This window comes from Musa acuminata, chromosome BXJ2-4 (genome assembly GCF_036884655.1).
Source record: "Musa acuminata AAA Group cultivar baxijiao chromosome BXJ2-4, Cavendish_Baxijiao_AAA, whole genome shotgun sequence".
Taxonomy (NCBI): domain Eukaryota; kingdom Viridiplantae; phylum Streptophyta; class Magnoliopsida; order Zingiberales; family Musaceae; genus Musa; species Musa acuminata.
In genome coordinates this window covers 42,696,171-42,713,009 of record NC_088341.1, presented here as the reverse complement: position 1 = coordinate 42,713,009, position 16,839 = coordinate 42,696,171, and the positions used below count along the sequence as shown (strand labels likewise).

The window sequence follows — 16,839 nt, the reverse complement described above, 5'->3', positions numbered from 1 at the left end:
TAGACCAGACATTTGGTGGGTACTCCAGTACATTGTAGAGAGAGAGAGAAAGAGAGAGAGAGAGAGAGAGAGGTGAGTGAAGTTAATGACTAGACAAACGCTAAAAGTGGAAAGGTATGCATGATTAATAGTGGGGGTGATGGTCATTAATTGGGATTTGTCACGATCACAGCTTCCATGCTTGCGTTTCTTTTGACCTACGGATGGCACACACCGAAGGGAACACACCATTTAAAGCCTTTGTTATTTGTTATGTCAACAGTTACCCATCCGTGCCATACAAAATTCTCTATTATCCATCCTCATAAGACTCTTAAGGTTGTGTTTATTTACCCTTCAAAAACCCTTCATTTAGACTATTATTTCGATCCAACGCATTAGCTCTGACTTCATATACTGAGAAATACTATGTGATTGTTTCTCTGTTTGACTGTGCTAAGCCTAAGAGATGCATGGTAGGTTTCAGTAAATAATTAATTAACCATTATGACCACCAAAGCCCTTTGTTTGAACGAGGATAGATAGATAGATATTAAATGGAGTACAGACATTAAAGATATGATATACTTCTTGCTATCACGGTCACTCCAATCTTGGGATACTACAGCATACTTTTCATACTTGCACGCGTCCAATATCGATCGCACAGAAACACACCAATACTACGACATACTTTTCACACTTGCACAGCTACTACGCCATTAGCTTGGCTTAATTCGTCTTCTCCACTCTTTTACTTCTCGGGGAGCTAAGCTTCGTCTCTCCGGCGGAGGGTGACCAGCAGGCCGTGCTTCATGTACAAGGTGAGCGCTATCTTGGGCTCCACGGGGTGGTCGGCCGCCACCTCCACCCGGTAGCGGTGCAGGATGGATGCGGCGACGAACTTCATCTGGTAGTAGGCGAAGTCCCGCCCCAGGCACAGCCGCAGCCCCCCGTTGAAGGCCGGGAACTTGTACGCTGACTCGCTCACCAAGCGCCCATTCCTGAGCCACCGCTCCGGCTTGTAGTCCCTGCAGTCCTTCCCCCATATACTCTCCAGTCTTCCCATGGCGTAGACCGCGTAGAGCACCTTTGTTCCTTTCTTCACCACCGTGCCATCAGGGAACACATCGTCTTCCACAACCTGTGCACACAACGCTGCATTACATGGACAGACAGACTGATAGATAGAGAGATCGATAGATAGAGAAGATGCAGCAGTTATTATGAGAGTGCAACAAACATAGAAGTGATAAGCATGGACTGTTTTGTTGACTTCTCCAAGTGTCATCATTCATGGTATATTTCACTGTCAATAAGTTCAGATTTAAAGGCCAACTCCTCATGTCTAATTTGTGGTTGGCCTCTATCAATCAGCATCTTAAATTATTTATGTCTTAAAAATTAAAATATTTTTACTAATTTTGATAAAAGAGAGAGAAAAAAAAACTCTACTATATTTCTCATTTTTTTTCATCTCTTGTATGTCCTTCTTTTTTTTTTACTATAATATATTTTCTTTAAAAATAATTTTTATGATTTATATTTTTTTTAAAAAAAAATAGATAATCATGTTTTATTTTAAAATTATCAAAAAAATAAAATAAAATTTTGATCTTGTCTGACCGGCTGATCTACTCGTCCAACCAGAGATCCAATGACTATGGCTGGCCTTTGACTTGACTTGACTTGACCAGCTTCAATTCTCGTGATAGACACGCGACTGTAATCTGTCACCAAAAACTTCTGAGAGTCAAAGATGGACACTAATTAGCTTTTAATCGCTTTCGTTCTTTTTCCTTATACGTTTCTTTTAAGCTAAAATGAGACGAGAAGTGAGACCGAGAGACGCAGAAATATATGTGCGTGTGTTGACGATCGACATAGCCGTCAGAGTCGATTTTTGGCTTCTTTTCTGTCGTCGATAGGTGTACGGAATTCTCTATTCTTTCAATGTATATCGTCTGTAAAATAAGACTTCATATATAGATTATAATGTCTTGTAGTAGTAGTCGTACCTCCTTGTGGTCCACTGGCACTGAAGGATACAGTCTGAGAGACTCCCTCAAGGCTGCATGCAGATACTCCATTTTCTTCACTTCCTCTGGCTTGAACACCAACTCACCTTCTCCTTCTCCTTCCCTCTCAGCTATTATCTCCCTTAGTTCTTTGAGGATTCTGTCCTCCACCTCCTGGTGCTGGCTCAGCAGCCAGAAGAACCAGGCCAAGGCCACCGACGAGGTGTCGCGGCCGGCGAGTATGAAGTTGACGCATATGTCTCTCAAGAACTTGTCGGAGTATGGGTTCCCGGTTTCGTCTCTTAGCTTCGTGAACGACGTCAGAATGTCGGATCTGGTTGATTTTTCTGGCTCGCCCGATGCGAGCTCCTTCTTCCTCCTCCGGATCACCTCGTAGGCGAACTCGTCTACGCGGTATATGGACTGCCGGAGGCATCGCTCGATCCCGAAGTCGAGGTAGCGGAAAGCTTTCCATATGGACGTCGGAGTCAGGAAGCGTATGGTGGCTGCCTCGGTGGCGTTCTCGAAGGCCTTGGCGAAAGGTATCTCCGGCAGCCCCGGGCGCAGGCAGCCCGGGTCGGTGCCGAAGGCGATCATGCACACATTGTCGAAGGTCAGTCGCAGGAGCACGTCCTGGAGATCGAAAGGCTTCCGGTGCTCGTGGGCCTCCGCCAGCACCGGGAGGAGCCTCGAGTGGACGAGCTCCAACAGGGATTGCACCGTCATGGACCGGAACGCCGCGGAGTGAAACTCGAGGCTGGCGGTCTTGCGCTGCCCGCGCCAGGTCTCGTCGTCGGCGTTGAAGATGCCGTCGCCCAGGAGATCCCGGAGCGTGTCGCGGAAGTACTCGCCCTTGGGATAGTTAGAGAACTTGGTCTTGAGCATGTGCTCCAAGTTTCGAGGGTCTGCGGTGATGACACAGTGAAGGTTGGTGAACCACGGGCCGCAGAAGATGAACGTGCCGCCCTGACGGTCGACCATGCCGGTGATCCACTCATATATGTCTTTGCGAAGGCCAAGGAGGAGGGACGGCGACATGCCGACCACCGGCCACACCGCAAGGCCACGAACCGTCCCTTGCCTCAGCGAGTGGATGGTCACAAATATGGAGATGGCAAAGAGGAGCTCCAAGACCTGGATCTCCGTCAAGATCCGAGCCATCTCCACATTAGCGGTGGTGGAAGCATTGAAGCTGTAGGAGAAGAGGGTGGTTTGGTTGCCGGAGTTCATGATGTCGACCTCTAGTTGAAGTCCGTTCGTTCTGATGGCACCACTGCCGAGATCAACGGTACATATAGGGGACGGGGGAGCAGGTAGGGAGTTCCTTGGCTTGCCTTCCTTCGTCTCCAGCCGTTCGATTGGTATGACTAAGAATCACCACAGATTAAATGTTGGTAGGAACCTGAAAAGCTCACATATCGGCCTTCTTTAAGGCCAATCGCTGGACACTGTACTTGGAAAAGGGAATCCTGATCTGACCAGTAGAGCGAAGAATCCTGTGGGGCAGCAAAGGAAGCGATGAAGATGGGGTGGGTGAGGCTGTCGCGGCATGAAAATGGTGTCGAGAGGATGGATACTTTATGTGGCATTGGGAAGGTTGTCAAACACAATTGAGAGTTCATGCATTGCCTTTCAAAGGTTGTAGTAGTTTCCTACAGCTCCAGTTCTTTAGCTTTAATTGAGAACCACCCATTTCCAAGTTTTCTTGGTAAGCCATGTAAATTCTGGAATCATGTAGATGATCAAGTTCACAATTTATGCACCTCATAATAAAACCATCTTTTCTTAAGAAATCAAGTTTTTTTTTTTCCTTTAGAAAATAGATAATCATATCGATGCGAGATGAGTCATCAAAATCGAATATCACCCTCAGGCTGACGTAGATGATGGTTGACACTGTCAAGTGAGTCAATGTTGCCTACGTGTGAGCAACCCTTTGCACATATCGAGAGAGATTAGATTGCTTACGCAACGCCAAGCTTCACATCTCAGCATTGATTCGAAGAAGATAGTCAAACCATAGCTACAGTATTGTTGGGAATGCTTCAGTTTAGAGAGGGTTTCTTGGTTGCGAGATGGTTGGGCAGTCACCATTGAAGTCTTGTTGTTAATTCTGGAGGTTGGGATGGTTTTGTGGAAGAGAGAAGGCTGTCGATGCATCCCAAACCGAGGCTATCAAATATCTTTAATAGAGAGAATGAGACCCGACTCCCTAACCAGGCAACAGCGGTTGAGGATGTTGATGTCTTTGGAGTATAGTTTTGGATGACATGTTTAGCCACACAACTTTCACACTGTCATCCATGAAAGTGTTACCTTAGCTGAATTTAGCAGAGATGCTAAATGCATACAAATTCGCCTTACACTCAATTATCAAATGAATGTGAGTAGAAGAAGTGCAATGCCATCTTATTATATATATATATATATATATATATATATATATATATATATATATATATATATATATTATGCATTAGGTATCTGGAACCTTGATCGGTCAAATCGTAAAGACGTAACGTTACCATTATACTAAGACTCGTCCTCTAAAAATTTCTACTATATCAAAGAATTATTAAGAGGTTCATTAGTCGATCGGCCTGCTATTTCTACTTCTAATAAAAAAGTTCGTTATAAAAAAAATCTCATGATTATAGTAGATATGCTCATGAGAATGAAATCAGAATCTTTCTACCTTTTTAGCTTCTAATTCTATACACTACTGAGACATTATGGTGGTTAGTTCACACACAATTAATAGATCACACATTCTGCAAAGATATTTTTCTCACAAACATGATGATAAAAAATCATTCCACATGAAAACTACGCATTTACAGCAGTAGATAAGACATAAGCTGCTATTCAAGTAAAGAATGCCTATATTTCAGACTGAAATATGATGATGATGATGATGATGATGATGATGATGACTTACCACAAACATTTAGGCTGCTAAGATGTTCGATTTGGTCAATTTGGATACTCTTATGAGCAAAAAGAAAAGCACAAGTAATGTTATAAACTACACACACAACAGATGCTTGTTGATACTGTCTTTTTTTATCGTCCTGAACAAATAACTGTTTCTTCCTCTTTTTCTTAGTGATTTCTGCAGAGCTGTGCTCAGGAGTTGACAATGAACAATGTTTCAACCTTTGGTATCACGATAAGATTACTTCTTTATTTATTTTTATATCGTTACTGAAATGATTGAGGCCAATCTTTTTTTTTTTTTAGCTTGCAGGGAAACAAACAATAGGAAAATAGTCAGGAAAAGGAAGTAATAATAAGAAGAAGTGTGCATCAAAAAACTGAAAGAGGATTGAATTGTAGGCAAGGAAAAATTAAGGATGCACAGACAAGATTGGATGTTAGATCTTCAATGACGACTCTCCTTTTCTCAAACCCGGAAGCATTTGAGAGTGGGTTAGCAATATAATTGGGGTGCAGTTTACATGACACCAGCCCTATTGCAGGCAGGAGAACATTGATGGACCAACCAATCCTACTGACTGGGGAGGTGGATAGGCCACATTGAGATGATAAGCTCCATGAAGAGGAAGGATGCCTAAATGTCGATGCTTAGTTTCGATTAGGCCCATCTACTCTCCTTAATACTGTTGGTTATTTCATGGTTCATGAGGCCTAAACAGAGCCACCAGGCTGATGTAGCAACATACATCTTGGATGTAATGGAAGCTCAAGATCAAGATCGCATGCAATATCCAGTCAATGACATTTATACCTTGTGGTTTTGAGCTATTGATGTCTCTGTGTTTCTACTTGGGAATTGATGACTAAGAGAGCACTTTTAACTTTTTTATCAGTATCATTCCATCTAAAAGCCTAAGCATTAGATGAGTCATAACCTATCCACTTGTATTCTTAAAACCTCTTCTCAAGAGAGGTTAGGCTTAAGCCACTTCCACTTGGTGATGCATGATCTATTGATTTTAGATGATATTTGATTCTATCAACTTGTATTCTTTTGATATTTTCAATTTTAGATGATATTTTAGTCATAATCTATCAACTTGTATTCTTTCGCTTTAGGTCTTCCTTAAATTCTTTATCTTCATCTTCTATCATCTAGCTTCAACGCCTACTTCTTGTGAGTGTGTTTTTGAACCAATATAACTCGGTTTTCGATTTGAAAAGAAAAAAAAAAGATTTGTTTGGAAAACTTTAAGAATAATGTATCACGATTAATTAGTTAAGCCAAAAATTTAGGTATAGAAAATTATGTGTTGGTAATTTTCTATTTTTTCCAAGTCACTCTTTCTTTACATAATCACACTATCCTCATATATCCATGCCTTTGTGCGAGCAAAATCAAATCTTCATTAAAATGCTATGCCAAGGTGGGTAGAATGAAAATCCGTAAAAAAAAATAAAAAATTACTAGATTGAAAAACAAATGACATGGAATTTTTTTAGCTTTCTCTCTATTTTTATAGCTTAATATTAGTTTTTATTTGTTTTTATTTGTGGCGGTAATTTTCTATTTTTTCCAATCACTTCTTTCTTTACATAATCACACTATCCTCGTATATCCATGTGCTAGCAAAATCAAATCTTCATTAAAATGCTATGCCAAGGTGGGTAGAATGAAAATCCGTACAAAAAAATAAAAAATTACTAGATTGAAAAACAAATGACATGGAATTTTTTTAGCTTTCTCTCTATTTTTATAGCTTAATATTAGTTTTTATTTGTTTCTAATACTTCAACTATCCACCATCAATCTCTCACTAATTATTACTAACATGCATATATCAAATTGATCCCTTCCTTATGGGTTAAGTATGCTACTATTCAAATGAAAATGGAGTTAATCCACATTAAAATTTGTGACACTAAAATCTTACTGTTTCAAACAAATAGAAGTAATCCCTTTCTAACATGTTCTACAAAGTATGTGATTTAGTGTGGATTCATCCCCTTTCTAATGCTTTCATTTTGGAAAGGATAGCTGGTGTTCTTGAGGGCTTTAGATTAAAATCTCATATCCTAGAAAAGCTGGTGTCTTCAAGAGTCTTCTTCTCCGAACAAGCTCTCATTATTTTTTGCTTAGTGAATAAGAAGAGACGCTAATGGATGTTCTTGAGGGCGAACACTAGTCCGATGGATGAAACATGAGGAGATGAGCTTGATGCCATGCTTCTGTATGATTAACGTAAGAGCCAAGATGACTTGCAATTGGCTAAACTAAGAGCAAGGGATAACTCGAGACGAAAACCTGATACTGACTGTGTGATTGGCATAGGAAAGGTTGTAAGCCACCACCTGCTCCTTGTAGTAGCAAACCCTCCCCAGTTCTTCTTCCTCCTTTAGCCCGAGTCTCATCTCCTTGATGCTGTACCTCGTCGATGCCACTGGCCCCCTCGTCGACTTGATTCATTTCACAGCCCACGCAAGTTGCTCAGCTGAATGCCTGCTTTCATGAGACATTCAATTTGGTGTTAGATGATCTGCATCTTCTTTTTAACAGGAGAACAGCCAGCTATCCATGTGTTAAAGAGACCAGAGATAATTAGGGTTTGGTGGTAGATGAAAGCAAGAAGACAGGGAGAGAAGTACTCGTTAGTAGAAAAAGAATGAAGTGACGCATACATAAAACCAATGTGACAAGGGAAGGAGAAGTTGGTGTTGGAGAACTCGACTGATTTCTGCATGATTGAAGATGATGTGCAGAGAAATGAATGCGTGACAAGATGCCATGAGATCCTGAGATCAGAAGGCCTCGTGTCTTCAATGTGTTTTCTGGAAACGAAATGAAAGAGATGGAGAAAAGGATCTGAACCTGCAAGAGAGTAGCGAGTAAGAGAGATGATGTGCGGAAGTTCTCTCTGTGGAAATTATTCTCCACGTACTCCTCCTTTGCATGTATCTTCTCTCCTCTGACGCCATGACTCCTGAATCAAACCCCAGAAGATAAATCTACTTATGGTTTGCTCGGCCTTCCCCCTTCCCCTTCTTGATTGAAGGACTTGATGCTTTACGCACCTCAAGGCTTTAAGCACTGCATTCTCAGCCTGCAGTAGTGAACGGAATCATTTCAAGCTTGCCGATTAATAGTACAAACCCAACTATGTACGAGAAGTTAGCAGTAATTAATGGCTCTATCGTTTTCTTTTTTATGTTCTTGGAGATAAGAATGAATAGATCTAAACGATCAGTATATATACGCATCAGTGTGTGAAGATATCAGATTACCACGTAGCTAGCGACCAACACCGGCAGGGAACAACAAAAGCCGTGCCTGAGAGTGCAATCTAGTCCTATGATATGCCCTTGAACAGTGATGGGAGGCATTAGGGTAGATCGGTAGCAACAGAGAGCAAAGAGGAAGACAGTCATATCCTCCTACCATCCTGCAATGAATAGATCTATATAATCAATATATATAGGCATTAGTCTTGATCACAACCGGTGCATGACTCTATCACTTCGACAAGTGGTGACTGATACCGGCCCGGATCACGAAATGCCATGGCCGAGAGGGGAATCCGGACTTCTGATGCCCTTAACGTTGATGGGAGGCATCAGGGCACATCAATCGATTAGCAACAAAGAACAAAGAGGAACACAGTACTCATATCCTCCTCAGCATCTGTATCATGATACAACTGCAGGATGTCATGGTAATTCCCAAGAGAATCTTGTCCAAGTGAACATCGGATCATATCATCTCCAAGTGCATTTTGATCTCGTTAAACAAGGTGATGATTTTTCTTTCTTTTTTTGTTGTTGCAAATGATAAAATAAATAGTGAATACAAGATTTGATCCTAATACTTTTTGAAGATGAAGATCTTAATAGCCGCTTATTTTTTGAAAATAATAATAATAATTATGTATTATTATAATTTTTAGAATTTATATATATGCCTTCTTCCATCTAACGAAACAAAAGAAAAGTAGAAAAAAAAGGCCAAAGGCTCCTTTGCTTTGATTTCAATTACATGACTAAAGTTAAAATTTAATGTTTTTGATGGGGAGCGCACAACTAATTAGAAGTTTTTTTATCGAAAGAAACTGAACCGATTTTAATCCCCTCAACTCATTTCCCCCATATTATTATTTTCCAACTTGGCATGCAGATCACGTGCCACATCAGCATTTTTTTTAAAATGGTACAGGTGGCGTGTCAGGAAGAGCAGTTGCCTTATTTCTAGGTGGCTTTGTCAGCACAAACAGGTGGCTCATTAATGTCGGGACTCCAACTACTTGCGATCCCCCGGAGACACTTCATGTCGTTCCGATAAAAGAAGTGACAGCTGCCTTGCCACAGAAAGGTACAGCAGCGTCGAAATCGTCCTATGGTGACTTAGGCCACGACTGCTTATCGCTCACCGTTGATATCCAGTTCACTTATTGCTCACCCGTGACAGCCATGTCAGGTTGTCGTAATTTTTACGTGACCAATCAGCTTAAGAGCCCCATTCGAGGGCTAATTAGTTGTTAACTATTGTCAGTATTTCGGTTTTTAAATTAAAAATTATATTGATATTTTTTAATTATAAAATAAAATATATAAATCTATTTACTTTAACGTCATCGATTTTATCAATAAAAATATAAAAACAAATAATAAAAAAATAACTTTAACATTTCAATTAGTGATAACGAACAATGTCGCTTTGCATCTATGTCGACGTCAACATAATTACATCGATGCAATTATTAAATGACGAAAAGACCACTCGACATATGTATCTACGACTCTTTCACGACTCGACAAATACGTTAGTGTTGACACAAATGATAATGACTATCACAACATCTACGACGAAGATGATGATTGCCTCACTACTAATCTATTAGATGGATTGCTTGACCTCAAGTTGAGGTGGCCAAAGCTCCTATTGCTCTTCTTGTTGGCATGTTAATTTCGACATGGATATATAAAAAAAGAGAGATGGAAGACTCGTTAAAGGAGAAGTTTTATTCACTGCCATTATCGTCAATCAGGAAGGGAAGTAAAGTCTTATCTTAGAGTAGGGAATAGAGAAGCAATACACGCAGTCTTATCTTGGAGCAGAGAATAGAGAAGCGAGACCAAAACCCACTCCTTTAACTAAAGAATGTGGAATTCACGGGAAATAAAAGGAAGAATCAGTGAGAAAAATGTGGAGGGCTTTCATCTCTTTGCACCATTCTCTGATGTACTTGCCATCAACACAGAGCACATACAAGATGAGGATGGACATCGATAGTCAACAGAGCTTAATCTACTGGTAGCTCAGAAGCTGTGTTTTCATAAACAATCTAAAAAAATTTACCAGAACTAAATCCACTGTGAAAGGCAGCAATTATTTCCCATTCCAGATTGGAGATGGGCATTACCAGTTTAATTTACAAATGACAAAACCAGGAGGCAGAATCAGGTTATGAGGATAATTTGAAGGGGAATCATTGAATAATGTTGCAACAAGAGATACTTTTTACCAGACAAGAACAACTTCAAGTAGAAAAGAGAAATATGATGAACAACAAGATGACTAGTTCATCAGCATATGAATCACACAGATCGATGACTTCGAGTTATTGGAAAATTAAAACAAATGGATACCTAAAGGATTGAGACATACCTGCATACTATCATACCGACAATTACTTTGGCATATGAATCACACAACGCAAGCATTTCCCTTCTCTCATCAGGCTGAATGCCTCATTAATATTTGCAAATGTTATATCATGTGTAACAAGTTCGTCCAATTGGATTTCCTGTAGTAAGTTATTTTAGCAACAAATTCAAACAATGAACACTTGCTACCAAAACTTTTAGAAGAAAAACAATGCCAAAGAAACTACCTTGGTAAAAGAAACACATTACCAACTAGTAAGATAACCTTGCTACCGAAACTTTTCCTTAAATGATATCAGAAACTTACGCCTTTCATATATTTGTCGACTAACAATGGAAGCTCAGACTTCGGTTTCCATCCTCCAAATAAAGAACCCTTCAAAGTTCTTCCCATGAGAAGAAAAGCATAATGAGTTGAAACCACAGGGTTGGTTTTTGGTACACCTAGAGTCACAGTCATTCCCCAACCCTGTAAGTTAAAACATGTCAAACATTTACAGCACAGAACATGTGTAACTTCAGACAATAAAGGATGAGAATTACATCACAGCATGATTGTAAGGCTGTTGATACTATACTAGTGTCGCCAACACATTCAAAAGAATAATCTGCCCCTCCATCAGTGATCTGTTTAATAACCTGAAAAAAAAAACATGGCTGTCAATGAATTCCCATTAACCTATCTCAGAATTATCTAAATCTGGGGTATTAAGGTACATATTGTTAGTATCAAATATTAGGTAGTCACAAGCAAACAGCACACCTATCTTACTAAGACAGTTAAATGCCATCAAGAATGTTATGCAGGAACTGTTTAGTAGTTGAAGTCAAGAGATTTAGTGGCTTCACTGCATGTTCCTGTGTGCAGTTCGACCTCTTTGAACTTTTGCATAAGTAGGAGCCTAATAAACTGACCATCTTTTTCTTATATATTAAATCCATAATCAAAAGAATAATAATTAATTTTTTAATAAACCATACAAAATCAGATCTCTTTACCAAATAATACACACAAATAAACAAAACGAACTTCTTTTGCCAGATACATGGAAAGAAGACTTTTCATACGATTACGTCATATCTTAACTTAAGGATGCTATTATGATTGAGGGTCAAAATCAAGCAGTGTCAGATAACTAACCGAATATATATATATATATATATAATATTTACTAAATATACGGTATAACTAAATAATTTACTTAAAAGATTTTCCTGGCACTGCAAAGTTCTGGTAATGAGAGGATATTTTTGGGCACTGTAAAGTAAATATCAGAGACCATCAACCACTTTAATATTGGAGAGAGCTAAATGACTTCTAGAGAACTATGATTAGGCACCAGGGGCAAAATAAAATAGTATGGATATCTAAGTTCCAGCTGGCTCATATGGTCTCTTTGTTTATTTTTCTACTTCCTTTCACTCACTTCAAACAACTCTTTATGTTTCTATTTCCTTGTCACTTGATCGTCTTTCTGCACCTTTATCAGTTGCAGTCATCATCAGAGAGTTCTTTCCATTCTTCGAAACAGATCAATGCATTAGCTGTATGATGAATCTGTATTCCCTTACAGAATCTGCAAATTTGTCACTTAGCTTGCAGATGATACCTGCTGAATAGGCTCTTTGCACTCATCCGGATTGATATATTCGGTTACACCAAAAGCCTTTCCTGCACCAAGAACAGAAGACATTTAACAACTGCAAGCAATACATTTAAGCCAGCAGCCATATAATACCTTTTTCATATTTTTCTGGATTTATGTCCACTCCGATTATCCGAGAAGCCCCTCTTGATTTGGCAGCTTGTGCTACCTGATGAAGGATGATATAATTGAATGCATTTGACTCGGAAAAGACTAATGTATTTGACAAGTCCAGAGACCAGTGCTGAATCTGTCATGGGACTTACTGAAAGGCCAACAGTGCCAAGACCAAAAATTACTACAGTTGAACCTTTTGATATATCAGCAACATTCCAAGCAGCTCCGATGCCTAAAATGTAATTATAGTTCAAATGACATCAAAATCAATTGGACGGAATTAGTATCAGCAAGATGAGACTCAGTAGTGACCAGAGAAAAAAACCATAAGCATTCATCATGACAACGAATGGACACATAAAAGAAAAAGACAAAAATGATATTCATATGATACATTGACTAATGGACGGAATCAGTATGAGCAAGATGAGACTCAGTAGTGACCAGAGAAAAAAACCATAAGCATTCATCATGACAATGAATGGACACACAAAAAAGGAAAAGACAAAAAATGATATTCATATGATACACTGACTAAAATATTAATTACAATTTACAGATGCAATTTCCAGATCAAGATTTTCTAAACGATGACAACTCATGTGAGAGAAATTATATGGGTCATGCGCAAAAAAGTTCCCAAGAAATCAGACAATTCTTGGCTATAATCAATAACTAATGATACTAAAAGCACAAGTAGTTGGATTTAAACTGAGATTAAATTTAAGACCTTTTTCAGCTTTTCTATATCATCATTTCCTTTACTCTGCTTTAGATTAAAAAGAGTCCTTTGCATCAGCTTTCTTTTAGCCAAATTTATAGTCTGTATAAGGTTCCATTGGTTTTAAGGGTCAGCAAGTCAGGTTTTGATTTAGTTATAAGTGACCTCAAGTGGTATCACTCAGACTGATGAGCTATTTCACTATTTCTGTCCATGTGACTGTTCATTTGCCACACTGGCACAGGCCTATGAGTGGCATGACCCAGAAGAGGTAAAGAAAGAGAAATGAAAAGGACATAAGAAGAGAAAAGCTTTTACCTGACATCCTAAACGAAATTTGTAAAAACTTAGTGCCTATTCAAAAGGAGAGCATTTGTGCCAATATCAGCACCCTAGTTCTTCTAGAGCAGTAATTTCTTTTCCTTTTTCTGCTTGCTTGAACAACCATCTATTAATTTGTTTTCTTTTAATCAGCAATAAAACCTTACAGTTTCCTGAAAAAAATGGTACTGGTTCTAGCCAATTTTCACATCTTCTAGTGTATATTTTTGAAGCTGGCATCCAATGTTTATATGTGGGTATCCGTATTGATACATATCATTCAGATCTATTTTATCTCTTTAATTTATGACACAGGGTTCCACTGCATAAACTGGTCTAAAGAAGAATGAACTGTGTTAAGTTAATGGTCATGCTAATGAAAACATTGTTGGTTTGTGAATCTTGCGACATGACATAGTGGAAAGATTTCAATAAAGGGAACAATTAGGCAAATTTAATGCAACCAAATCTTTCTATCAATTCAATATACAGCATCCGTGTTTTAGATTAGGTGCGACAATGAGAATATCACAGATGCAAACGAAGCCACAAGAAGAAACAGCACGGGATGCCGGAGTTTACCTGCAGCCACGCCGCAACTAAGAAGGCATGCCCTATCCATCCTCACGCTGGGGCTAATCTTGACAGCACAACCAGAGTGCACCACCGTGTACTCGCTGAAGCTCGACACGGCGCAGTAATGGTAAATAGGCCTCCCGTTCACCCGGAACCGAGTCTTCTGGTCGCTGTGCATGACGCCCCTCCTCTCTAACCCCAGCTTCTGGCACATGTTACTCTTCCCAGACGTGCAGTGTTTGCAGCTCTGGCATTCTCCGATGAACACCGTGAGCACATGATCCCCCTCCTTGAACTCCGTCACGCCCTCTCCTACACTCTCCACAATCCTGCCCAAGTTAAGCGTTCACAACCGAACATCACATCGTGCGATTCATGGTTGCTGAGCGAATAGGACTGAGATTGAGAGAGAATACGAACCCGGAAGCCTCGTGGCCGAAGATGCGAGGGAAAAGATCGGGCTGCGCCTGCAACCGGCACAAGCAAGAACATGAGCAGTGCTCGGAAGACACACACCAAGAACGATCGGGTGGATTTACCGACCTGAGATTGCCACTGGGTGAGGTCGCTGCGGCAGAGGGAAGTGCAGGCCACCTTCACGCGGATCTCCGACGCCTTCGGCGGGTCGACCTCCACCTCCTCCAGCACCAGTGGTTGCTCTGGTCCCCATGCCACCGCAGCTGACAATCCAAAGACCAGAACAGAGGAATCAAGGAAAAGGCGAGCGATCAAAGCGACAGAGGAGCGATCGAAGGCGTTTCGAAAGCATATTATCACGATGATGGTGAACCTTTGCACGTGATGACGCCAGCAGATTTGATCGAGGAGGACATTCTCGCAGCTTGGAGAGATCTCACCGAACCCAAAGGCTTGTCCTGATGAAGTCAAAGGTGGATCGTTTAAAGAGCGTCCCAAAGCTCGTTGCGGGGACGGTGAGGTGAGGGGGTTGGTGAGTAGGTGAGGGGCGGTAGGTGACGGAGCGAAATTGGACCCGGACCCGGACCCGGATCCGGATCACATCATTAGAATTGCGGGTCGGGTCTGGATCCAGGAGAAGGCCCTCGATCTCCTGGAGTTCACTGGGACCGTGACCAAGCCATTCCCGGCCCCAAGGTCGGACCGAGCAAACTTCCGTGCCTTCTCGCGGCGCCTGTGGCGTGGATGGGTTTGTCTTTCGTAATTGGCTTTGTGAAGGCCCTGAGGAAGTTCACTTCGCCTAGAGCACAGCGCAAGAGATTGGTACGCCTCCGTTCTTGCATTCCTTTTGATTCAGGAACCTTTTGGCTTGTGTTTCCCTTGCATTGTTTCAATCAGGTGTTTTATTGCAGGTAAATAAGAACGTTTTCTTGTTAAACTCGATAGATGAGTTCTTTCTGAAGGGCAAGGATGAAGTAAACAACTCCGCTCTCAAAGATCTTATGCAAAAGGTACTTGCTATATGTTTTTGCCTCTGTTTGATCAGATATACCTTGATGGTTATTTGCGGGAGTTAATTATCTGCTTAGATTACAGGGAGGTTAACTAGACAATATGATTGGATAGTTGAGAAAATTTTATCAGTGAAAGGCTTCAATTGATACCGATGGTTTGAGGCAGATAGCAGTAAAGTTTGCTGAGATATTTTTATACATGCAACCTACCCGGGCCGATAGTATTAATGTAGTTGCAGAAAGCGACTACGTTAATGTTGCCAGGTTGTATGTTGGCAATTGACTCGAGGAATCAGTACAATCGCTTTTGATCCTTTTCCCTTGTGTAACATGTATTTTTCGTTGTGTAATATGCTTTAAACCTTTCCTATCTAAATGTATGGCTTTTGTTCTTTGTTATATTACAATACATTCACAAATTTGAGAGATTCATCATATCTTGGATCTTCTTCCATTCAAATTAAGAAATTTTTGTCTATTTTATTATGCCTTTATTGTTGTCAAACCATTGTTGTGGCAATGAGGTATGTTAAATATGATGCAGAATCAAGTGTGATCATGTTTTCTAATGCCAATTAAGAATCCTTGCTGAAGTTTCTAATAGACAAGAAAATATGGAGTTATTTGCCATGTAATAACCATAAATCTTGTAATAGAATCTTCTGAATTCAGTGTTGCAACCAGGTCTCATTTGTCATGGTATCTAAGTATTTAGAGGATTTTGAGATTTAAGTCAAATTTCGCTGTTGCAGATCAGTAGCTTCTATTAAATTTTCAGAAGGAAATATGTTCAAAACACTAATTGTTGTTCAAGGGAATCATTGTAGATGCTAGATTAAGTGAAAATTTTTGATCAAGAATGCTATAGCCTTTAAATTTACTCCACTTTTCTCTTCTTCTTGAGTAAACGTGGTTTCTTCAATATATTTTCTTCCATGTGATGAACTAAGGACTATCTTTTAACATTCCTTCATGAATGAAAACACAAGCATCACTAGGAAAAGGTGTAAATTAAACCCAAGTGCTGTATTATAAGAGAATTCAATAAATAAAATCAAAACCATTCTTGGGAAGCGGTTAAACCTCCTACTAAGTTTTCAATTCTTGCTTCAGTGATGAAAATCTACTTAAGTGCAGCTATCAATTCACTAGAAATAACAACCAAAAGGAAAACTGTTTTTTACTATCTATATTAAGTTCTCCAATCTCACTTCAGTGATAAAATTTGGCACCTGAATACAGTAGACCAATGAAGAAGACACCTAGACCCATTTTTAATGCTCCATGATACATCAAACAAGAGACAACTCACTGTTGGTTTTGATAATTGAGATATTTATGCATTTAGAATGATGTACATCTACATCAAAACAAGTAATCCTGTACATCTCAGAGAAAAATTTACATTTTTTACTGTATATTTCTAAAATTCAATA

General features: G+C 39.8%; 2 protein-coding genes across 3 annotated transcripts; both read right to left on the bottom strand.

The window, feature by feature from the left end:
• Positions 1–550: 550 nt before the first annotated feature.
• On the bottom strand, positions 551–7,566 carry LOC103982732 (cytochrome P450 86B1-like). 2 transcript variants are annotated; one of them, XM_018824572.2, is made up of 3 exons: positions 7,240–7,566; positions 1,998–3,721; positions 551–1,123 (listed from the first exon to the last, which is right to left on the bottom strand). In XM_018824572.2, exons 2-3 carry the CDS (start codon positions 3,225–3,227, stop codon positions 749–751), a joined length of 1,605 nt encoding a protein of 534 aa, XP_018680117.2. In that variant the 5' UTR covers positions 3,228–3,721; positions 7,240–7,566; the 3' UTR covers positions 551–748. The 2 variants fall into 2 exon arrangements, with proteins under 2 accessions (XP_018680117.2, XP_064962323.1); XM_065106251.1 differs by having other exon boundaries at positions 1,998–3,493; positions 7,240–7,350.
• A 2,724-nt stretch (positions 7,567–10,290) lies between these two features.
• LOC135611018 (alcohol dehydrogenase-like 6) lies at positions 10,291–14,902 on the bottom strand. The gene is made up of 10 exons (XM_065106250.1): positions 14,764–14,902; positions 14,517–14,653; positions 14,394–14,440; positions 13,980–14,302; positions 12,505–12,587; positions 12,332–12,407; positions 12,203–12,264; positions 11,136–11,231; positions 10,900–11,061; positions 10,291–10,732 (listed from the first exon to the last, which is right to left on the bottom strand). The coding sequence occupies exons 1-10, from the start codon at positions 14,804–14,806 to the stop codon at positions 10,616–10,618; spliced, it is 1,146 nt and encodes a 381-aa protein (XP_064962322.1). The 5' UTR covers positions 14,807–14,902; the 3' UTR covers positions 10,291–10,615.
• Positions 14,903–16,839: the final 1,937 nt, after the last annotated feature.